We start from the raw sequence: 25,378 nt of genomic DNA, 5'->3' as shown, positions 1-25,378 counted from the left end.
ACCCCCACGGTGCCACACGGCGCGGGCGCTCGCCAGCACGGCACCGTCGGCCCGGACGAAGCCGCCGCAATGCTCCAGCACGCTCACTGGGCGGGGACAGGGGGGGGGAGGACATTGGTGGAACGCTGAGGTCACCAGCTCAGTGGTGGTGGCGGTGGTGGCGGTCACGGTGGTGGTGGTCACGGTGGTGGTGGTGGTCACGGTGGTGGAGGTGGTCACGGTGGTGGTGGTGGTGGCGGGTGGTGGTGGTGATGGAGGATGTGGTAGTGGTGACGACTGTAACAACTACAGGGGCATCTCACTCCTCAGTATGTGAGGCCGGGAAAGGTCCCGGCAAGGATGATTCAACATCGCCGCCTTGCCAGGCACGCTGAGGAGAGGCTTGCGGAGCCCCAATGCGGCTTCAGGAAAGGGCGGTCCTGCACAGACCCCACGTAGTTCGTGAGGCCTTCAATAGCTGTACCAGAAGAATTTCCATTTGGTACAGATACAATGGGAGGTTGATCGATGCCCGGGTGCCGTCAAGGGATGGCTCCCTTATTGGTCAACCACGTTATGTATGCCGATGATCTGGTAATTGCTGCTCACTCAGAGGAGGAGTTGGAGACGCTTGCTGCTGAACCTGGAGCTTGCCACTAAGAGGTGGGGCCTCGGCAAGGTAAGGTAATTTACCCTTTTTACCGGGTAAAGAATTACCCGGTAGGGTAAAGGTAGCACGAAGTATTACCCGGTAAATACGGTGCCTTGTTTACCGCTAGAAGCTCCGTGGCGCAGTCCGTGGCCTCCATTTAAAAGTAATATTATAACAAACTTTATTAAGAACACGCTTTTATTAAATGTACAGTGATACCTCGGTTCACGGACGCTTCGATTCACGAACAACTCGGTTCACGAACAGAAAAGTTCATAACAATCTGCTCCGGTTCACGAACTCCGCTTCGGATCACGAACAGGAGCCGCGGCCATTTCAATGCTAATTCCAGGCTGTCACGTGGTCGTGACTTCCTGTAGGAAGATCGTGGAGAGAAGCAGAGACACAGAAAGAAGTACTGTGAGTACTGTGAAGACACTTTCAGGGACTTTTGATTTTTGGTGTGCTTTTTAGCACATACAGTACTGTACTGTACTACTGTACTGTACAATACTGTACTTACTGTATTGTACAGTTCACCCGTTTGAGTGCTTACTGTCTCCCACCCGCCTCCCACCTGCCTTCCTCCATGCCAGAAGTCATCTCAAGCAAGGTTAGTGTTCTCTCTTTATACATTACTATACTGTACAGTACTACAGTAATGTGTATTGTCATTTGTTTCATATTTTTGTGCTTCAAAAACCAAAAAAACAGGTCAGAACGGATTAACCGGATTTACATTGAACCCTATGGGAAAATGTGCCTCGGTTCACGACCAATTCGGTTCACGACCAGAGTCAGTTCACGAATTAAGTTCGTGAACCGAGGTATAACTGTACTCGTAATGGCAGAACTCCACGACTCCAGGAAGTGGCCCCGAAGCTTGCCATGATGTAAGGGACCGTGGCCAATTACAGCCAACGTCAGTTTGAGCGTGGACAATTAGACCCAAGCCGAAACATAAAAAATAATGTTTTAAAGTACATGTTTTCTTACTCTTAGGTTTTTCGGTAAAGTCGCGTAGGTAAAAAATAAATAATAAAAATATAATTGAAATAATGATAGAAATAAAAAAATAAATCACGACGTTTCGGAGGCAACACAAGTCTCCGTCATCAGGTGGGACCGTCACAGCTAAAATTACTGCATCAAGTGAGGAAAAAATCCAAGAGACAAGATCTTAAATACAAGTTTAAGGGGGGGGGAGGGAAGGGGGAGGGGCTTATCTGAATGGTAGCCAATGAGTGGAACGTGTTGGGGGGGGTGGGCGGGGCTAAAAGAGACCAGTTGGTGCATCTTGTTGATGTTTGACCCGGTGTTGGTTGACAATCCAAATACAACAGAGGAGAGGAGAGTTGTTGTTAAACGCTGGGGATGTCAACACTCGGTAAAGTAGAATAGTACCTGTGAGACATCTCCTTTACCAGTGGCAAAATATAGTGATAGGTTTTTACCCTTTCAATTGGTACAAAAACTGACACCTTTATACAAGGCGTCATGTTTGCAATAACCACAACACAAGCAGTCAAAATGCAAACAAAAATAAACATTTGACTGCTTGTGTTGTGGTTATTGCAAACATGGTGCCTTGTATAAAGGTGTCAGTTTTTGTAACAGTTGAAAGGGTAAAAACCTATCACTATAGAATAGTACCTGTCAAATAAGATGGTCCAAATATGTGCAGTTAAATCTTTTTTGTATAGTTAATAACATCTTTCCAATGATTACTCAGTTTGTACCCATCATCACGGTTGAAGTGATGTCTGTGTTTGTATATCTGGATGGCTTCGTGTACAAACCTCTGATGGTAGCCAGAAGGTTTGCAGAGCACCTTGGTTTCAGAAAAGACAATATCATGGGAATCCACATCGTTGTAGCAATGATTGGCAGAGGTCGCAAACGGGTTTTGATTCCGTACCCGTACCCGGCCGCACCAGGGTCGCAAACGGGTACCCTACCCGATACCCGGCTACCCATACCCGGCCGGGTATCGGGTAGGGTACGGGTACCCGATTGCGACCTCTGGGATGAAGCCATGTTGCAGGCGCGGGTGGGTTGATTCTAGGAACTTGAATTGTGAGAAGAGACGAGACGTTGGGAAATGAGTGACAAACGGTGACTCACCAGTGACTCACGGCCTACCCGTAACCGGCCGCACCAGGGCTGGGTACGGGTAGCCGGGTATCGGGTAGGGTACGGGTATCGGGTACCCGGTTGTGACCTCTGATGATCGGCAACGGCTGAAGGCTCAATTTTGCCGTGTTTCAGATCTGACTTGTGCTCGCGGACACGATCAGAGACATGACGTTTCGTTTCCCCAATGTAACAATCACCACAGATGCAACTCGGTTTTTGATTCACCACAGATGCAACTCAGTTCATGGAAACGTCGTGATTTTTTATTGTATTTCTATTATTTAAATTAGATTTTTATTATTTATTTTCTACCTACGTGACTTTACCGAAAAACCCAAGCGTATGAATCATTGCAGTCACGAAAGCTTCACATCTAGAATTGATGTTTTCTATTTTTTTATGACAGAATATCGTGTTGTCATCAGTATGACACAAGTATACCAAGTTTTTGCAGTCGATACCACATTGGGAAGTGGGTTAAAATTGAGTTGCAGGATTTGAGGACGACAACAACAACAACAACAGACAGAGTGAGTTAAAAGAAAGCGTGTAACATTGGAATCATCGAGAGTATTGTATATGATTAAAGCGCTCTACCTTATAGTATTTACCGTTATAAACCTTGTTCATGTGTAGTAGTTCCCTAGTAATTACCCTGTAATCGGGTAATTTGTATGCGGAAAGGGTAAAGGTAGGGTAAAGGTAGGCTCTTTGTTTTTTACCGTTTAACTTTTACCTTACCTGCTAAAGGGTAAAAGGTAGGGTAGAGTGATTGTATCGTGGTAAGGTAAAAGTAGGCTCGTTGCTTTTTACCTTACCTGCTAAAGGGTAAAAGGTAGGGTAGAGTGATTGTATCGTGGTAAGGTAAAAGGTAGGGTAAAGGTAGGCTCGTTGTTTTTACCGTTTAACTTTTACCTTACCTTGCCGAGGCCTAGGTGCCACTAAGAGGTGGGGCTTTACCATCAGCCCCACCAAAACTAAGCACCTGCCTGGGTATTTTGTACCATCGGGCACTCCACCCCCACAACTCCCAATCGGTGATGGGGCAGTTGTGGAGAGAGTGGAGAGTTTCCCATACCTGGGCAGTGTGCTCATGACCTGCTCCAGTTTAACAGCAGAGGTCTCACTCCGAATCAGCCGAGCGGCAATATCTTTTCATCAGTTGCGTAACGCTGTGTGGAAGCTACCTGGTCTGTCGCTCCGCACGAAGCTTCAGGTCTTCTCGGCCACGGTCATTCCCTCCCTTCTCTACGCTTGTGAAACGTGGACCCCCCTAGTGGAGCATCTTCGCCGGTTAGAAACATTTAGGCTGGCCTGCCTACGATCCATCCTGGGTTTAACCTGCAGGCTGGATTGTGTGAGGAGCTCACAAATCCTTGAAAGATCTGGGCAAAGTCCCATCGGTGAGCTCCTCCGGCAGGCAAGGCTGCGTTGGCTGGGTCATGTAGCCCGCATGGCTAGTCACGTGGCCATGGTGAACACAGCGACATGGTGAACACGGCGACATGGTGAACAGTGACGTGGTGAACACGTGACGTGGTGGTGAACACGTGACGAGGTGGAGGTCACCTGACTTGAGGCTGCTCGTGGCTCTCGGAGCGAAGTCAAAACTCAGGACGAGAAGCAGCAGAGAGACCCTCGCCATGACACCCTGTGACTGTGTGTGTCACTGTGTGTGTCACTGTGAGTGTGTGTGTGTCACTGTGTGTGTCACTGTGAGTGTGTGTCACTGTGAGTGTGTGTGTGTCACTGTGTGTCACTGTGAGTGTGTGTCACTGTGTGTGAGTGTGTGTCACTGTGTGTGTGTGTCACTGTGAGTGTGTCACTGTGTGTGAGTGTGTGTCACTGTGTGTGTCACTGTGAGTGTGTGTCACTGTGTGTGTGTCACTGTGTGTGTCACTGTGAGTGTGTGTCACTGTGTGTGTCACTGTGTGTCACTGTGTGTGTGTGTCACTGTGTGTGTCACTGTGTGTGAGTGTGTGTCACTGTGTGTGTGTCACTGTGTGTGTCTCTGTGTGTGTCTGTGTGTGTTTGTCTCTGTTGTCTGAGTGGTTGTGACGATGATAGTGCTGGTGGTGGTGATAGTGGTGGTAATGGTGGTGGTGGTGGTGGTAGTGGTGTTGATAGTGGTGACAGTGGTGGTGGTGGTGACAGTGGTAGTGGTGGTGGTGATAGTGGTGATGGTAGTGGTGGTGATGATAGTAGTGGTGGTAGTGGTGGTGACAGTGGAGGCGACAGTGGTGGTGGTGGTGACAGTGGTAGTGGTGGTGGTGATAGTGGTGGTGATGGTAGTGGTGGTGATGATAGTAGTGGTGGTAGTGGTGGTGACAGTGGAGGCGACAGTGGTGGTGGTGGTGACAGTGGTAGTGGTGGTGGTGATAGTGGTGGTGATGGTAGTGGTGGTGATGATAGTAGTGGTGGTAGTGGTGGTGACAGTGGAGGCGACAGTGGTGGTGGTGGTGACGATGCTGCCTCTGCTTGATGATAATGAGGCCCTGGCTTCTTGAGACGAATTCCGTCACCCCCCACAACCCCCCCCACCTCCCACCCCCCATCCCCCCACACCCCCACACCCCCCCCCACACCCCCGTACCCCCCCCCCCCCACAACCCCCCCCCCCACAACCCCGTAACCCCCATCATCCTCCATGCCAACGCTGGTGCAGGGCACAGCAATGCTGACGCACACGCCAGAGACAAAGACGCAGATCGCCCACCCACCCACCAACATCCACCACCCACAACACCCACCCACCAACATCCACCACCCACCACCCACAACACCCACCCACCAACATCCACCACCCACCACCACCCACCACCACCACCGACCATCACCACCGACCACCACCCACCACCTACCACCCACCACCACCCACAACACCCACCACCCACCCACCACCACCACCCACCCACCAACATCCACCACCCACAACACCCACCCCACCCACCCCACCTACCACCCCACCCACCACCACCCACCCACCACCCACCCCACCCACCACCCACCCACCACCACCCACAACACCCACAACACCCACCCACCACCCACCCCACCCACCACCCACCACCACCCACCCACCACCACCATCCTTGCCCTAATAGCCTGTTAAGGCTATACGGGGGAGCTTTGTCTTTGTATTGTATGTGTGTGAGGCCGTTAAGGGTTATATAATTGCTTGTATTCTATAGGAGACGTTTCGGACAATGGGCCGTCTTTATAGCACGCGCACGCACCCACACATTCACTCATACACCCACCCACCCACTCACCCACATTCACTCATTCACTCACACACCCACCCACTCACCCACTCACTCACTCACCCACCCACTCACTCATTCACTCACACACCCACTCACCCACCCACACACATTCACTCATTCACTCACTCACACACCCACCCACCCACTCACCCACCCACACACCCACTCACTCACCCACCCACCAATTCACCCACCCACTCACCCACTCACTCACCCACTCACTCACCCACCCACCCACTCACTCACCCATTCACCCACCCACCCACCAATTCACCCACTCACCCACCCACTCACCCACCCATCCACCAATTCACCCACCCACTCACCCACTCTCACCCCCACACCCACCCACCCATTCACCCACCCACCCACTCACCCACCCATCCACCAATTCACCCACTCACTCACCCACTCACTCACCCACCCACTCACTCACCCACTCACCCACCCGCTCACTCACCCACCCACTCACCCACTCACTAACTCACTCACCCATCCACTCACTCACCCACTCACCCACCCACTCACCCATTCACTCACTCACCCACCCACTCACTCACCCCCACACCCACCCACCCATTCACCCACCCACTCATCCACCCACCAATTCACCCACTCACCCACCCACTCACCCACTCACCCACCCACTCACCCACCCACTGACCCACCCACTCACCCATCACTCCATCACTTTTCCAGCCCGTGCCGTGTCTGTTTAGCCCCCTCTATGCGGCCAAACAGAAGCTGCAGGGGCATGCCGTGGCTGCGTGGCCCAGCCAAGGCAATCACCGATGGGACTGTGTCCAGATCTTTCAAGGAAGGATCCGTGAGCCCCTCACACTGTAATGCGGTCTGTGTGTGTCTCTCTGTGTGTGAGTGTGTCACACAGACACACTCGCACACAGAGAGACACTCACACACAGACACTCATACACAGACACACTCACACACAGACACTCACACACAGACACACACACAGACACTCACACACAGACACACTCACACACAGACTCAACACACACACAGACACACACACAGACACACTCACACACAGACACACTCACACACAGACACACTCACACACACAGACACACTCACACACAGACACACACAGACACACTCACACACAGACACACTCACACACTCACACACAGACACACTCACACACAGACACACTCACACACAGACACTCAAACACAACAACAAAAACCGCCATTCGCCAGGAGAGGCTTGCGGAGCCCCAATGTGGTTTCAGGAAAGGGCGGTCCTGCATAGATGCCATATTTTCTGTCCGTCTGCTACAGCAGAGATGTAGGGAATTCCAACAAGACCTACATCTCTGCTTTATTGACCTGGTCAAGGCCTATGATACCATCAATAGGCCTGGGCTCTGGGTTGTTCTTCGTGCTTTTGGAGTCCCTGACCCTCTGCTCACGATCATTAAGGACCTTCATGATGGTGAGCGGGCCCGGGTAAAACTACGTGGCCGGGAGTCGGAGCCATTCCCTGTTCACCTTGGGGTGCGACAGGGATGTCCTCTGGCTCCCACATTGTTTAACATCTATTTCGACTACGTAGTTAGTGGAGTCTTCAGTACCGGAGGAATTTCTATCTGGTACAGGTACAATGGGAGGCTGATTCATGCCCGGGTGCGGTCAAGGGATGGCTCCCTATTGCTCAACCATGTTGGAGGCGCTGCTGCTGAACCTGGAGCTTGCCACTAGGAGGTGGGGCCTTACCATCAGCCCCACCAAAACTAAGCACCTGCCTGGGTATTTTGTACCATCGGACACTCCACCTCCACAACTCCAAATTGGTGATGGGGCAGTTGTGGAGAGAGTGGAGAGTATCCCATACCTGGGCAGTGTGCTCATGACCGGCTCCGGTTTAACAGCAGAGGTCTCACTCCGAATCAGTTGAGCGGCAATATCTTTTCATCGGTTGCGTAACGCTGTGTGGAAGCTACCTGGTCTTGTGCTTGTTGGTGTTTGACTTGCATCCCACTGGGATGTTTGCACACAGCGTTGGTGTACGGTGCTTTGTCTGCAATATTTTCCTGTCTTTTCTTGGATTTTCTGTTTGCACTTAGTCACATAGTCACCTTTAGACGTTTTCTTGTTCATGTTTTTGTTTTTTGTTTGTTGCGGTTGCACCCGATTCAAGAGCCGAATGGCTCACAGGGCTACACCAAATAAATGAACCTGAAAACTGAAAAAAAACTCATGAATGTGATCACGAGAACGCCTCTCGCCCCCTTCATTCTCAGCATCTCTCCGTTACTATCAGAGACCGCTAGAGGCCGCTAGTGGCCACGAGAGGCCGCTAGAGGCCTCTGGAGACGAGGAATGTTGGGGAGAGAGAGGGGAGAGGGGAGGGGAGGAATCTCGAGTTTGAGAGAATCTCCATAACGAGAAGAGCGAGTCTCGGAGCGGGCGGAGTTAGCGAAGACGTCACCACAGACAGCCCCCTTTGTCTCTCCCTGGGCACTCACACAGAGAGAGGGAGGGAGACAGGCGGAGACAGAGAGACGGGGAGAGAGACAGAGACACGGGGAGAGAGAGACACGGGGAGAGGGAGACACGGGGAGAGGGAGACACGGGGAGAGAGACACGGGGAGAGACAGACACGGGGAGAGGGAGACACGGGGAGAGACACGGGGAGAGAGACACGGGGAGAGACACACGGGGAGAGAGAGACACGGGGAGAGAGAGACACGGGGAGAGAGAGACGGGGAGAGAGAGATACGGGGAGAGAGAGACACGGGGAGAGAGAGACACGGGGAGAGAGAGACACGGGGAGAGAGACACACGGGGAGAGAGATACACGGGGAGAGAGAGACACGGGGAGAGGCCTTGCACTCAGCAAAAGACGCCGTGCTTCAGAAACCGGTAAATGCCTCGCTGTGGTGGTGATGGTGCTGATGGTGGTGGTGGTGCTGGTAGTGGTGCTGGTAGTGGTGATGGTGGTGGTGATGGTGCTGGTAGTGGTGTTGGTGATGGTGCTGATGGTGGTGGTGCTGGTAGTGATGGTGGTAGTGGTGCTGGTAGTGGTGATGGTGGTGGTGATGGTGATGGTGCTGATGGTGGTGGTGCTGGTAGTGATGGTGGTAGTGATGGTGGTGCTGGTAGTGGTAGTGGTGCTGATGGTGGTGCTGGTGGTGCTGGTGCTGGTGGTGATGGTGGTGGTGATGGTAATGATGGTGCTGGTAGTGGTGGTGGTGCTGATGGTGATGGTGGTGCTGATGGTAATGATGGTGATGGTAGTGATAGTGGTGGTGTTGGTGGTGACGGTAGTGGTAGTGATGGTGAGTATTTACTGTGTGCTGATGGTGATGTGAGTGGGGAGCGGTGGTGCAGCGGTTAGCGCCACGCTGCGCTACGAACCCGGCGACCCGAGTTCGATTCCCGCTCACGGCCAACACCGCCAGTGACGATTATCTGAACCGGTTCTGGGCCTCCCCTAGGTCGACTCAGTAGCAAACGAGTACCTGGTGCAACGGTGGTGGTGTAGTAAACATCGCTAGCACTGGGGAGACAAAGGCGGCCGGGCGTGGTGCTGGCCACCCACCCCCTCTGTGTGTGCCACAGTGCCGGTAGCCTCCATAGGTGCTGCTACTCGCTACTGACAGCACTTGCCCCTACAGCCTGCTAGAGGCTACCTGGGGGAGCTTTGTCTGTGTGTAATTGCTACTGACAGCACTTGCCCCTATAGCCTGCTAGAGGCTATACTGGGGAGCTTTGTCTGTGGTGCTAGTGTTGGATGGTGAGTGGTGAGTACTGTACTGAACATGGTGATGGTGGTGGTGATGGTGGTGGTGATTGTGATGATGGTGATGATGATGGTGGTGATGGTGATGATGGTGGTGATCGTGGTGGTGATGATGATGATGGTGGTGCTGATGATGATGATGATGGTGGTGCTGATGATGATGATGGTGGTGATGATGGTGGTGATGATGATGATGGTGGTGCTGATGATGATGGTGATGATGGTGGTGGTGATGATGATGGTGGTGCTGATGATGATGGTGATGATGATGATAATGATGGTGATGGTGGTGATTATGGTGGTGATTATGGTGATTATGGTGATTGTGATGGTGGTGATTATTATGGTGGTGGTGGTGATGATGGTGATGTTTATGATGTCATTTGTATTACTCTCACATAGCATACACTCGATAAGTATACAAGCCGTCAAGGTTGTACAAATGATACAATGAATAAGCATACAATCAATGCATTGTATTTTTCTATATAATGATCTACTGTATCTGTTAAATGGACACTCTCACATATCATACACTAGTTAAGTATGGATGCCGTCCGTTGCTTAATATGATACTATTGATAAGAATATAGGCGCATTCTATAGGGATGAGTCTGGGTCTCTGTGTGATGAGTCTATGCGTCTCTGTGTGGTGAGTCTATGGGTCTCTGTGTGGTGAGTCTATGGGTCTCTGTGTGGTGAGTCTGTGGGTCTCTGTGTGGTGAGTCTGTGGGTCTCTGTGTGGTGAGTCTGTGGGTCTCTGTGTGGTGAGTCTGTGGGTCTCTGTGTGGTGAGTCTATGGGTCTCTGTGTGGTGAGTCTGTGGGTCTCTGTGTGGTGAGTCTGTGGATCTCTGTGTGGTGAGTCTGTGGGTCTCTGTGTGGTGAGTCTGTGGGTCTCTGTGTGGTGAGTCTGTGGATCTCTGTGTGGTGAGTCTGTGGATCTCTGTGTGGTGAGTCTGTGGGTCTCTGTGTGGTGAGTCTGTGGGTCTCTGTGTGGTGAGTCTGTGGGTCTCTGTGTGGTGAGTCTGTGGGTCTCTGTGTGGTGAGTCTGTGGGTATCTGTGTGGTGAGTCTGTGGGTCTCTGTGTGGTGAGTCTGTGGGTCTCTGTGTGGTGAGTCTGTGGGTCTCTGTGTGGTGAGTCTGTGGGTCTCTGTGTGGTGAGTCTATGGGTCTCTGTGTGGTGAGTCGGTGGGTCTCTGTGTGGTGAGTGTGTGGGTCTCTGTGTGGTGAGTCTGTGGGTCTCTGTGTGGTGAGTCTGTGGGTCTCTGTGTGGTGAGTCTGTGGGTCTCTGTGTGGTGAGTCTGTGGGTCTCTGTGTGGTGAGTCTGTGGGTCTCTCTGTGGTGCGTCTGTGGGTCTCTGTGTGGTGAGTCTGTGGGTCTCTGTGTGGTGAGTGTGTGGGTCTCTGTGTGGTGAGTCTGTGGGTCTCTGTGATTGTCCACCTTTGACCTCACGGTGTAACTGGTGGACGTGCGACCTCGTCCATGCAGAGCGTGGGGAGGAGGAGGCAGAGAACCAGCAGAGGGAAGGGAGCGAGGACATCCGGGAACCCCACAGGAGGGAAAAAAAAGCCCGGAGCGGAGATCGGGAATCAACAGGAGCCGATGGTGAGCATCGGATAGAGCACCCACTCGCTCACCCACCCACTCGCTCACCCACTCGTTCACCCACTCGCTCACCCACTCGCCCACCCACTCGCCCACCCACTCGCCCACCCACTCGCCCACCCACTCGCTCACCCACTCGCTCACCCACTCGCTCACCCACTCGCCCACCCACTCGCCCACCCACTCGCCCACCCACTCGCTCACCCACTCGCTCACCCACTCGCTCACCCACTCGCCCACCCACTCGCTCACCCACTCGCTCACCCACTCGCCCACCCACTCGCTCACCCACTCGCTCACCCACTCGCCCACCCACTCGCCCACCCACTCGCTCACCCACTCGCTCACCCACTCGCTCACCCACTCGCTCACCCACTCGCCCACCCACTCGCCCACCCACTCGCCCACCCACTCGCTCACCCACTCGCTCACCCACTCGCTCACCCACTCGCCCACCCACTCGCTCACCCACTCGCTCACCCACTCGCTCACCCACTCGCCCACCCACTCGCTCACCCACTCGCTCACCCACTCGCTCACCCACTCACCCACTCGCCCACCCGCCCACCCGCTCACCCACTCACCCACTCACAAACACACTCACTCCTTCTCCCCGTGGCTGACACTCAAACGCGCGTGAGTGTGTGAGTGAGTACATTTGTCTTTGTGTCTGTGCGTGTGTCTGTGTGTCTGTGTGTGTGTGTCTCTGTGTGTGTGTCTCTGTGTGTGCATGTGTCTGCTCGTGTGTCTGTGTGTGTGTCTCTGTGTGTGTCTGTGTGTGTGTCTCTGTGTGTGCGTGTGTCTGTGCGTGTGTCTGTGTGTGCGTGTGTCTGTGTGTGCGCGTGTCTGTGTGTGCGTGTCTGTGTGTGTCTCTGTGTGTTTGTCTCTATGTGTGTGTCTGTGTGTGTGTCTATGTGTGTGTGTCTCTGTGTGTTTGTCTCTGTGTGTGTGTCTGTGTGTTTGTCTCTGTGTGTGTGTCTGTGTGTGTGTCTGTGTGTTTGTCTCTATGCGTGTGTCTGTGTGTGTGTCTGTGTGTTTGTCTCTGTGTGTGTGTCTGTGTGTGTGTGTCTGTGTGTGTCTCTGTGTGTGTGTCTGTGTGTGTGTCTGTGTGTGTGTCTGTGTGTGTGTCTGTGTGTGTGTCTGTGTGTGTCTCTGTGTGTGTGTCTGTGTGTGTTTGTCTCTGTGTGTGTCTCTGTGTGTGTGTCTGTGTGTGTGTCTGTGTGTGTGTGTCGGTAGTGTAGCTCGTAGCACTACGCTGCGCTACGAACCCGGCCACCCGAGTTCGATTCCTGCCCATGGCCACCAACACCACCAGCGACGATTATCTGATCCAGTTCTGGGCCTCCCATAGGTCGCCTCGGCCTCAGATGAGTAGCTGGTGCAGTGGTGGTGGTTGTGTAGTGAACATCGCTAGCACTGGGGAGACAAAGGCGGCCGGGCGTGGTGGTGGTGGGCACCCACCCCCTCTGTGTGTAGCCACAGTGCCGGTAGCCTCCATAGGTGCTGCTACTCGCTACTGACAGCACTTGCCCCTACAGCCTGCTAGAGGCTACACGGGGCATCTTTGTCTGTGTGCAGTTGCTACTGACAGCACTTGCCCCTGCAGCCTGCTAGAGGCTACACGGGGCATCTTTGTCTGTGTGCAGTTGCTACTGACCGCACTTGCCCCTACAGCCAGTCGGAGGCTACACGGGGGATCTTTGTCTGTGTGCAGTTGCTACTGACCGCACTTGCCCCTACAGCCAGTCGGAGGCTACACGGGGGATCTTTGTCTGTGTGCAGTTGCTACTGACCGCACTTGCCCCTGCAGCCTGCTAGAGGCTACACGGGGGATCTTCACTATTTTTACCGCTCCGCTCTAAATCTGGAAGCTGTTTGTTCGGCCGCTCAAGATGTTGACCCCTTCGCCGCTACGCAGGAGGTCGCGTTTGGTCCAGAGCCTCACGTCTCTCTCGTGAAAATTCCGTCACAGTTCCTATGATCACCACTGTTTCATTGCTTTCGTGGCTTTATTTTGGTGATTTCGAAAAGTGTTTTGGTTTGGCCATGTTTGTGTTGTTGTAGTACAGAGTTAGTCATCTGGTCCAACCCATGTGAGACTAAGGAAAGCTGTCTCGGGTGTGGACCAATCAACTTCAAGGACAGTGCATACATTATCAGAGTTATGTTTTTGTTTGCATTACGACTGCAGGTATTGTGGTCTATGCAAACATGACTCCTCGTAAAAAAGGTGTCAGTTTTGTTGCCAAATAGAATGGTAAAAAAACAATTATCATATTTTTTACTGGCAAATGAGGTTCCAAAGTTGTCTTGTGGTTGTTGTTGTTGTTGTTGTTTGACTTGCATCCCACTGGGATGTTGCGTTGGTGTGCGGTGTTTTTTTTGCAATATTTTTCTGTCTTTTCTTGGATTTTTTGTTTGCACTCAGTCACTTATTCACTTTAAGATGTTTTCTGGTTCATGTTTTTGTTTTTTCATAATCAACGTTTTTGGGTTTAGATCGCGTTATTTATAAACCCTCCACCACCCGACACGACCAATCAGTAAAAAAGTGTCACGTTGACAAAAGACAAATAGTTCACTGCTTTAGCCCACCGGTGTGTTGAAGCGTGAAACCACAACATTTACAATTTGAGTAGCACGACGTTTCGCTGGTAGTTGCATCCAGCATCATCGGGCAATTCGCCAGAATGGTGAGGCTCTGCTGTGTCTCCCGTTCTTATATAGAGCAGCAGCAGCAGCAGGGTGACGTCATCATTAACTCATCAGGTGCGGTTGCACCCGATTCAAGAGCCGAATGGCTCACAGGGCTACACCTAGTACATCAACTTGGACTCTCCGCCGGCCCGGCCAGCCGGGGTGCTCCCCACGTGGTTTTCCCACCAGCGCACCTTGAATCGAGGTCACCGCCGCGCGTTTTGGGTGTCTGGATGATTTACATTTCCTGAGGATGATGACGATGTCGACTACTTCGTAGAGCCGTCACTTGTTTCCAGGTCGCTCCTGCAAACAAGAGCGACGTAGCTGAGTGGGCCTCGAATGGTACATTAGAAAACATAGAAACAGATTTAAACAAAACGCAGCGCTGGTTTCACACTTCACTTGAGCCCTGTGTGTGTGTCGTGGTCAAATCGTCAAATCGTGTCGTCGGAATCTCGTCCGCTCCTTGTCGTCCAATCGATTCCACGTTTAGCACACGTGCTCAGATGCAGTGACGATGCATGCCCGGATCAATTAATCAATTAATTGGCTCTTTGAAAGCAATTCACGTTTTGTATGGACGGCTGATTAATTATATCTTTTTTAGTTGTGGTGGTCAAAAACTCTGCGGTCCCTGAACTCACCCACTCATGCACTCATCCACTGATCTACTCACCCATTCACTCACTCATCCATTCACTCACCGACTGATCTACTCACCCATTCACTCACTCATCCATTCACTCACCCACTCATGAATTCACTCACTCATCCATTCACTCACCCACTCATGCACTCATCCACTGATCTTCTCATTCACTCACCCACTCATCCATTCACTCACCGACTGATCTACTCACCCATTCACTCACTCATCCATTCACTCACCCACTCATGAATTCACTCACTCATCCATTCACTCACCCACTCATGCACTCATCCACTGATCTTCTCATTCACTCACCCACTCATCCATTCACTCACCCACTGATCTACTCACCCATTCACTCACTCATCCATTCACTCACCCACTCATGAATTCACTCACTTCATCCATTCACTCACCCACTCATGCACTCATCCACTGATCTTCTCATTCACTCACCCACTCATCCATTCACTCACCCACTGATCTACTCACCCATTCACTCACTCATCCATTCACTCACCCACTCATGAATTCACTCACTTCATCCATTCACTCACCCACTCATGCACTCATCCACTGATCTTCTCATTCACTCACCCACTCATCCATTCACTCACCGACTGATCTACTCACCCATTCACTCACTCATCCATTCACTCACCCACTCATGAATTCACTCACTCATCCATTCACTCACCCACTCATGCACTCATCCACTGATCTTCTCATTCACTCACCCACTCATCCATTCACTCACCCACTGATCTACTCACCCATTCACTCACTCATCCATTCACTCACCCACTCATGAATTCACTCACTTCATCCATTCACTCACCCACTCATGCACTCATCCACTGATCTTCTCATTCACTCACCCACTCATCCATTCACTCACCCACTGATCTACTCACCCATTCACTCACTCATCCATTCACTCACCCACTCATGAATTCACTCACTCATCCATTCACTCACCCACTCATGCACTCATCCACTGCTCTTCTCATTCACTCACCCACTCATCCATTCACTCACCCACTGATCTACTCACCCATTCACTCACTCATCCATTCACTCACCCACTCATGAATTCACTCACTTCATCCATTCACTCACCCACTCATGCACTCATCCACTGATCTTCTCATTCACTCACCCACTCATCCATTCACTCACCCACTGATCTACTCACCCATTCACTCACTCATCCATTCACTCACCCACTCATGAATTCACTCACTCATCCATTCACTCACCCACTCATGCACTCATCCACTGCTCTTCTCATTCACTCACCCACTCATCCATTCACTCACCCACTGATCTACTCACCCATTCACTCACTCATCCATTCACTCACCCACTCATGAATTCACTCACTTCATCCATTCACTCACCCACTCATGCACTCATCCACTGATCTTCTCATTCACTCACCCACTCATCCATTCACTCACCCACTGATCTACTCACCCATTCACTCACTCATCCATTCACTCACCCACTCATGAATTCACTCACTTCATCCATTCACTCACCCACTCATGCACTCATCCACTGATCTTCTCATTCACTCACCCACTCATCCATTCACTCACCCACTGATCTACTCACCCATTCACTCACTCATCCATTCACTCACCCACTCATGAATTCACTCACTCATCCATTCACTCACCCACTGGGGGTGGGTGACCAGTACCGCGCCCTTCCCGGCCACCTTTGTCTCCTCTAGTGGCGATGTTGACTACACACCACGGCACCAGGTACCGTACTCATTTGAGGCTGAGTCGACCTAGGGGAGGAGACCCGCCCCTGGACCGGTTGTCGAGATGGGTGCTGGTGTCACCCTCGTGGTCGTGGACCTGAGCGGGAATCGAACTCGGGTCTCTCCCGGGTTTGCAGCGCAGCGCGCTAACCACTGTGCCACCGCTCCCCACACAGACACTCACACTGACAGCCATCTTGGTACGGGAGAGCTGCTACTAATTCCACGACGGTGTTTGCGTTTTCCCGCCATCTTTTGCAGGGAACGACGTTGCTCGTACAGTGCCAAGTACAGTGTCGCAGACGGCAAGCAGCCATCTTACCTCGGGAAGACGCCAGACTACTGCTATCAGCCATCTTGGTAGGGGGAAGACTTCCACCAACAGACTACTGTACCTCTCAGCCATCTTGGTAGAGGGAAGACTTCCACCAACAGACTACTGTAACTCTCAGCCATCTTGGTAGGGGGAAGACTTCCACCAACAGACTACTGTACCTCTCAGCCATCTTGGTAGGGGTGAAGACTTCCACTAACAGACTACTGTACTGCAATCAGCCATCTTGATAGGGTCTTTTGCTCAGCGGTTGGCCATCTTACGTAGGGCCAGCCATTAACTCCTCTGCACACGTCCACACGCGGACGTGGAGGCGAGGCGGCGTCCCGGCTCCGTTGGCGACACAATGAACGTCCTGCGGAGCCACGATGGCGGTTGCAGCCCGGACCCGACTTGGACTCCCGGCGCGGGCGGCCTTGGCTCCCGCACGCCCCCCCCCGGCTCTCTGGCGGCGGCGGCGCTGACCTCGCCGCACCGCGGGAACCACCTCGTCCGCTGCCCCACGACGCCGCAGCCGTCACCGCCGCAGTCGCCGTACTCCAGCGGCAGCAGCGGCAGCAGCAGCAGAGCCGCGCTGATGCAGGCCTACAGACCGCCCAGCCCGGGCCGGGCCGGATTGGGGCCTCCTCTCAGCCCCTTCTCCCCCTCCTCGTTCCCCTCCTCCTCCTCCCCCTCCTTCTCCTCCTCCACCACCTCCTCCTACTCCTCCTCCATGTCCGGCCTTGGGAGTTCGCTTCCCCTGGGCAGGGCGGGGGCGGCCGCTCCCGACAGAGAGACGCCGGGCAGCCCGTACGGCGGCGGCCATCGCCTCGCCCGCTGCTACGGGGAGAGAGACGGAGGAGGAGGTGGAGGAGGAGGCTTGGGGCAGCTTGGGAACTTGAGTCCGGGCCTAGTGGAGCAGGCTCCGGGTCTCAGTCCCGTTCCAGGGTCGTTCCTGAGACCCCGACCCAGTCCCGGACTCAGACCCAGTCCCGGACTGTTCAGAACCAGTCCAGTACCCAGTCCCGGACTCAGATCGAGTCCTGTACCAAGTCCTGCGCTGTTCAGCACCAGTCCTGTGCCCAGTCCTGGACTGTTCAGCACCAGCCCCGTGCCGAGTCCTGGACTCAGATCAGGTCCCGTACCCAGTCCCGGTCTATTCAGCACCAGTCCCGTACCCAGTCCCGCGCTGTTCAGAACCAGCCCGGTGCCGAGTCCCGCGCTGTTCAGAACCAGCCCAATATCGAGTCCTGGACCTGTGAGGGCGAGTCCCGGCCTGGGCTCCGCGAGCCCCGGGCTGGACCTGAGCGCCGGCCCCAGGTCGAGTCCGGGGGCGACTTGCGGAGGAGCGGCGGCGGCGGCGTCGACCACGAGCCCGGGACGCGCCAGATCCAACGCCGTGGCGGCCGCCGTGGCCGCCAGGCTGGGCAGCCTCTACGGCGGCGGCGGCGGATTTGCCGGCGGTAGATTTGGCGGCGGAGGAGGCGCCGTCGTCATCGGCGGAGGGGGAGGAGGGGGCGGTGGACGCGCGGGGCCCGGCATGGTGTTCGGGCGCGAGCTCAGCACGGACCTCCACCACATGAAGGTGCTCAACATCCGCTTCCGATGCTTCCTGGTGAAGGTGCACGAGCTGGAGCGCCGCAACCGGGCGCTGGAGACGCAGCTGCGGGTCCTGCGGGAGGCGACCTGCTCGCGCTGCGGGGCCGCTGGAGGGGGAGGCTGGGTGGTCGGCAGGGAAGGATACGAAGGGTCGGAGGAAGACGGAGGAGGAGGTGGAGGAGACTGGGCAGCGATGGAGGGATTTGAAGATGGGTGCGGATATCTCGGGCATCCCGGTGAGTGGTGGTCGTGGTGGTCGTCGTGGCTGCGGTGGTGGTGATGGTCATAGGATGATGGTGATGATGGTGGTGATGGTCATAGGGATGATGGTGATGGTGCTGGTGATGGTCATAGGGATGATGGTGATGGTGCTGGTGATGGTCATAGGGATGATGGTGATGATGTTGGTGATGGTCATAGCGATGATGGTGATGGTGCTGGTGATGGTCATAGGGATGATGGTGATGGTGGTGATGGTCATAGGGATTATGATGGTGATGATGGTGGTGATGGTCATAGGGATGATGGTGATGGTGCTGGTGATGGTCATAGCGATGATGGTGATGATGGTGGTGATGGTCATAGCGATGATGGTGATGATGGTGGTGATGGTCATAGCGATGATGGTGATGGTGCTGGTGATGGTCATAGGGATGATGGTGATGGTGCTGGTGATGGTCATAGCGATGATGGTGATGATGGTGGTGATGGTCATAGCGATGATGGTGATGATGGTGGTGATGGTCATAGCGATGATGGTGATGATGTTAGTGATGGTCATAGGGATGATGGTGATGGTAGTTGATAGTTATTGGTGGTGATGGTGGTGATGGTGGTAATGTTTAAGACGTAGCAGGCTTTCGCGACCAATATCATTCACAATAGAGGTTTTTTCTTTCGGGTTAAATCGCGTAAATGTTTAAGTGTTGTGTCGTTTAAGCCCGACAAGTACATCACACCGGTTGGGTGTTGGGGAGCCAAATGTTGTGGCTTGGCTCTCCAACACACAACCGGTTCGTGCTGTGCTCGTGACGAGATGCCACGTTCTGTTTACGTGACAACCCTTACTAGTTGGCTGTGTCGGGTGTTGGCGGGTTTGAATGACACATTATTATATTTGCGCGATCTAATCCAAAAAAACCTAGGGATGATGGTGGTGGTGGTGATAGTCATAGGGATAATGATGATGGTGGTGGTGATAGTCATAGTGATGATGGTGGTGGTGATAGTCATAGTGATGATGGTGGTGATGGTGATAGTCATAGTGATGATGGTGGTGGTGATGGTGATGGTCATAGTGATGATGGTGATGGTCATAGTGATGATGGTGGTGGTGGTGATGGTGATAGTCATAGTGATGATGGTGGTGGTGGTGATAGAGGGATGGTGATGGTAGTGATGATGGTGGTGGTGATAGTCATAGTGATGATGATGGTGGTAGTGATGGTGGTGATAGTCGGAGTGATGATGATGATGGTGGTGGTGATGGCAGTGATAGAGGGATAACGATGATGACGGTGGTGGTGGTTCAGTTTATTTTGAGTACCCTGCGAGCTAAGAATCTCTCGAGTCCGCTGTCATCATCATCAACAACATCAACGCTTCCGTGACAGACGCAGCACGTCAAAGAAAAATCAAAATATAATACAAATGAATAACTAAAACACTTTTTGCCAAATAAGGAATCAAAAGATTTGGCAAACAAAATGGCGGTGGTGAAACGCACCATTTGTAGAGCATGGCTCCCATTTTTAAAGATCACGTCTAAATAAAAGCGCAATCCGGTTGCGCCATCGCCAACGAGGACATTGCCCCGAGCAAAACAGCAGCAACATCTAGTAACAGGTTTTTACCCTTTCAACTGGTACAAAAACTGACACCTTTATACAAGGCATCATGTTTGCAATAACCACAACACAAGCAGTCAAAATGCAAACAAAAAGAAAACAAACAACTGAAACAACTTTTGTTTGCATTTTGACTGCTTGTGTTGTGTTTATTGTAAACATGATGCCTTGTATAAAGGTGTCAGTTTTTGTACCAGTTGAAAGGGTAAAAACCTATCACTATATTTTGCCACTGGTAAAGGAGATGTCTCATAGTGTAAATGCTTCACCCCGAGCTCTCAATACTCTGATGGTGCGCTGTCTTTGAGTTGTGCGCCTTTTGGTGTCATCTGGTCCAACACCAATGGAGACTAGGCTCTAAGGAAAGCTGTCTCGGGTGTGGACCAATCAACTTCAAGGACAGTGCATATCATTATCATCATCAGAGTTCTTTCTTTTTGTTTGCATTTTGACTGCTTGTGTTGTGGTTATTGCAAACATGATGCCTTGTATAAAGGTGTCAGTTTTGTACCAGTTGAAAGGTTAGAAACCTACCACTATATTTTGCCACTGGTAAAGGAGATGTCTCATAGTGGCAGCAGCATCGTTAGACGGGGCGAGAGAGAAAGAGAGGCGAGAGAGGTGAGTGGAGGCACGCTGGGAGGCAAGCCGCGTCCACGCCGCTTCGTGTAGGCAGCGCCAGCGGAGATCGCGTCTCGTCGCGACTTCATTCCAAACGCGAGGGACGCCACCCGCTGGAAGAGCCGTTCGCCCAAACTCGTTCGCTCTGCGAGAACTTTCACCGGAGAGACCGAGAGACAGAGAGGGAGTCAAGAACTCCCCGGCCGTGACCTGTCTCCCCCGTGTTGTCAACATTCCCGGCAACAATCCTGCCGCTCGTCAATGTGGTGAATGGACGCGGCCTGCCTGGAGGGATGTCTGGGTGAGCTTGGCTTGCTTGCAATGAGGCCGTAACCCACGGGAATTCATGTTATTATGAATGCAAGAATTCATCTTCTTTGGGTCTTTTGGCAAAGTCGCGTAGATAGGTTCAAAATTAATGAAAACAAACTAAAAACCCACGACGTTTCGATCGCAACGCAAGCAACCCTCTTCAGGTGGGGAAAAGAAAACAAGAAGTCGTTCTAGATTTGAAGCTTTCGTGACTGCAAGGATTCATATTCTTAGGTTTTTTTCTGTAAAGTCACGTAGGTAAAAAATTAAAATTAATAAAAGTAAAAGAAAAATAAAAAATTAAAAATAAAATCACGGTGTTTCAGAGGCATTATTTTTATTTTACTTTTATTAATTTTAATTTTTTACCTACGTGACTTTACCGAAAAAACCTAAGAATAAAAAAGAAGTCGTGTTTTTTTTTGTTTATTTTAATCCATTTTGAACCTATCTCCGCGACTTTCGCGAAAGATCCAGAGAACGCCATGGGGTCTCTTACGGGGGCGTCCAGAGCAAACGTGAGAGCGGAACTGCTTTTCAGGGTGACGATTGTTGAGGCGGCGAGGTGATTCATCGCCGCGGTCGCAGCAATCCGACCACGGCGGCGTGGTAGCCCTCGGCAACTCTCCACGAAGCGTCGCTTTTTCGAGCGTCTGTGAAAAGAATGTCGGCGTATAGTGACAGGTTTTTACCCTTTCAACTGGTACAAAAAACTGACACCTTTATACAAGGCATCATGTTTGCAATAACCACAACACAAGCAGTCAAAATGCAAACTACACTATACACTGCACTACACACTACTACACTATACACTACACTATACTACACTACACTATACTACACTACACTATACACTACACTATACACTACACTATACACTACACTATACACTATACACTACACTATACACTACACTATACACTACACACTACACTATACACAACACTACACTCTACACTACACTATACACTACACTATACACACTACACTACACACTAGTGCTGTACTAGTAACGAATTGGCACGTTCTGTTTACGCGACAGACCCCTTACCAGTTGGCTGCGTCGGGTGGTGGCGGGTTTAACGACACAGCATTTAGTTATCTAACCCCCCCCCCCCCCCCCAAAACAACCTGGACAGCACAACTTGCAGCTCCTACACCCGAGTAGCGTCGTCTACACCAGCAAACTCTGCAGCTCACGGCAAAGAGGCCGCGCCGTGCCAGGCCAGCGATGTGCCGCACGTCGCGCTGTGGGCGGCGACCAAACGCGTCGATTTTGGAGCGGCACAGAGACGGGCGAGGTGAGGCGGGGGGGGCAGAGACGGTGCCCGGGCGAGGGGAGGGAGGGGGGGGGTCCCATCCGGAACGATTTCGCAACCCGAGTTTCCCGCATGTCAGAAGCCGAACAAAAAATGTTTCACCTCCCGCAAAAACCGCGGTGAATTCCATCCACCTTGATGCCAAAGTGAGGCTCGACCCGGGCAGGCGTGAGGCCGCCCCACGTCCCACGCCCCACGCCCCACGCCCCACGCCCCACGCCCCACGACCTCCCCACGCCTCATCGCTCCGCGTTATTCAACCGCAACCGCCGCTCCGCTCGCGTTGACGCCCGCGAGCGCCTGCCGCGTGTCCCAGTTCGTCGGGCACGACTCACGGGAGCAACTCCGTGACGTCGGCTCTACCCCAACCCCCCGCCCCCCCCCCGGGGACTGTTCGTGCGTCGCGAACAAAACATCTTTGTAAAACCGAAGATTGGTTTTTACGAAGATCCTCAAGAGCCCGGCAGCCCTCGCAATGAACGGGGAGGCGAGCGAAGGGCCGAGAGAAGTGGGATTCTTTAGGTCGGGGGGGTCCCCAACCCCTGGACTGCTACCGCTCCTGATAAGAACGGGCCTCACGGCAGGAGATGAGAGCTGAGTCTGCCGCGTGGCCTGCCGCCATTGTTTTATTGTTGACCACTTCCGTCCGCGCCTCTTTCCCGCCCTCTGTTGGTCAGCCCACAAGCTGCTAACTAACCCCGAGTAGCCAGAATGAGTCAAAAGCAAACGTCGCTGGATGGATTCTTTGAAAAGAGGGAAACCGCCCAATGATGAACCCCCACCCACCCCCCGGTCCATGAAAGAAATTGTCTTCCACGAAAGCGCTCCCTGGTGCCTCCCTGGTGCCAACCAGGGACTGGTGTCCGCTGCTCTAGGCCGTGTAGCTCCCTGCGGTGGCCTTGGCTTTGAGTCCGTCTGGAGCCGCTCGCCATCCCCTGCGGGTGGGTAGCCGACGGTTCGCGTTGTGATTTGGTGGGGCCCGGCGGAGAGGGTTTACGAACGCGATCAGCTTTGGAGAAGCGAAGGTTTGAACCGTTTAGAAGATCTCGGCTATTGGCGAGATGGTGAGCATCACGAATGAGATCAGCCGGTGGATGACCAGAGCCCAGCCTTTTGTCCACGGTTCTTTGCGGATGTCCCAGAGGGCAGACGTGAGTTGCACGACATCCTCTGAAGAAACCCTCTTCCTTCTGAACCACCACGCGGCATCTCTCGACTTGGTTACTTCCTCAAGACGTTGGTGGTGGTGGTGATGGTGATCGTCATGAGGATGATGGTGGTGGTCATGATGCTAGTGATAGTTATGAGGATGATGATGATGATGGTCATAGTCATGAGGATGATGGTGGTGGTGGTAATGATTATGCTAATGGTAGTGATGGTGGTTGTAATGATGGTGATAAGCTAATCGTGATGATGGTGATGATCGTCATAGGTGTGATGGTGGTGGTTGGGATATTTGAGGTGGGGGTGGAAGTATTGATGGATAATTATGGCGGTGAGCAGGTGAGTGAGTGGATTGAGTGAGCAAGTGAGTGGGTGGTTGAGTGAGTCAGTGGATGGGTGAGTGAGCGAGTGGATGGGTGAGTGAGCGAGTGGATGGGTGAGCGATCGAGTGAGTCGGTGAGCGAGCGAGTGAATGGGTGGGCAAGCGAGTGAGTCGGGGAGTGGGCGATCGAGTGAGTCGGTGAGCGAGCGAGTGAGTCGGTGAGCGAGCGAGCGAGTTGATGGGTGAGTGAGCAAGACGGACAAGGCTCCAGACTGACCACCACGACACCCCCCCCCCCCCCACAGGCTCTCCGGGCAGCAATGCATCATGGGAGGGCGGCTGCCCCCCCCCAGGCTCAGGATTCCCCTTCGGGCTGCCCTCCAGCGCCCCGCACCCCGGGCCCCGGGTTCGCCCCACCACCCAGGCCATGGCGACCCAGGCCGACACGATCACCCCCGAGCTGCGCGCCCTCTACAACGTGCTGGCCATGACGCGGCGCGAGAGGGAGGAATACCGCAGGAGGTGGGTCAGGGTGGTGGGTGGGTGAGTGGGTGGGTGGGTGGTTGAGTGGGTGGGTGGTTGAGTGGGTGGGTGGGTGGGTGAGTGGGTGAGTGGGTGAGTGGGTGAGTGGGTGGGTGGGTGGGTGAGTGGGTGGGTGGGTGAGTGGGTGAGTGGGTGGGTGGGTGAGTGGGTGGGTGGGTGAGTGGGTGGGTGGGTGAGTGGGTGGGTGAGTGGGTGAGTGGGTGGGTGGTTGAGTGGGTGGGTGAGTGAGTGGGTGGGTGAGTGAGTGGGTGGGTGGTTGAGTGGGTGGGTGGGTGGGTGAGTGGGTGGGTGGGTGGGTAAACTGTTAGTGGTGAGGGTGGTGCTGGTGATGTCAGTATTGGCCATGCTGGTGGTGGTGGTGATGATGGTAGCTACTCGCACACAGACAAAGGTCTCCCATGTAGCCCACGCAGTCTGTTCGGGTAAGTGCTGTTGGTGAGTAGCAGCAGCAGCAGCAGGGCCTATGAATGGTGGTGGTGTGGCCAGAACCCCGCCCACACGGCCGTCTTTGTCTCCCCAGTGCCGATGTCTATTGCACTCCGTTTCGGGTCTTTAAATGTTCAGGCTAAGTCGACCTAGGGGAGGGCCAGGATTCGGTTCGGATGATCGCTGCTGTCACACTCTGGGGGGCCGTGGTGGTGGCGGTGGCGGTGGTGGTGGCCGTGGCGGTGGTGGCGGTGGTGGTGGTGGTGGTGGCGGTGGTGGTGGCGGTGGTGGTGGTGGCGGTGGTGGCGGTGGTGGTGGTGGCCGTGGTGGTGGCGGTGGCCATGGTGGTGGTGGCGGTGGTGGTGGCGGTGGTGGTGGT

The 25,378-nt window shown here is 53.3% G+C and overlaps 1 protein-coding gene across 1 annotated transcript in view; it reads left to right on the top strand.

Annotated features, from left to right (window-relative positions):
- The first annotated feature begins 8,422 nt into the window (after window positions 1-8,422).
- Window positions 8,423-25,378, top strand: part of LOC144737973 (uncharacterized) — a 23,223-nt gene continuing 6,267 nt past the window's right edge. The window contains exons 1-4 of the mRNA XM_078620888.1: window positions 8,423-8,921; window positions 11,291-11,407; window positions 16,789-18,675; window positions 24,336-24,552. Coding sequence (XP_078477014.1) covers window positions 17,208-18,675; window positions 24,336-24,552 — 1,685 coding nt within the window. The 5' untranslated portion in view covers window positions 8,423-8,921; window positions 11,291-11,407; window positions 16,789-17,207. The remainder of the gene's footprint in view (window positions 8,922-11,290; window positions 11,408-16,788; window positions 18,676-24,335; window positions 24,553-25,378) is intronic.

The sequence above is a fragment of the Lampetra planeri genome, chromosome 76, assembly GCF_965212315.1.
Source record: "Lampetra planeri chromosome 76, kcLamPlan1.2.h2, whole genome shotgun sequence".
NCBI lineage: Eukaryota > Metazoa > Chordata > Hyperoartia > Petromyzontiformes > Petromyzontidae > Lampetra > Lampetra planeri.
This window is presented reverse-complemented; position numbering and strand designations above follow the sequence as displayed.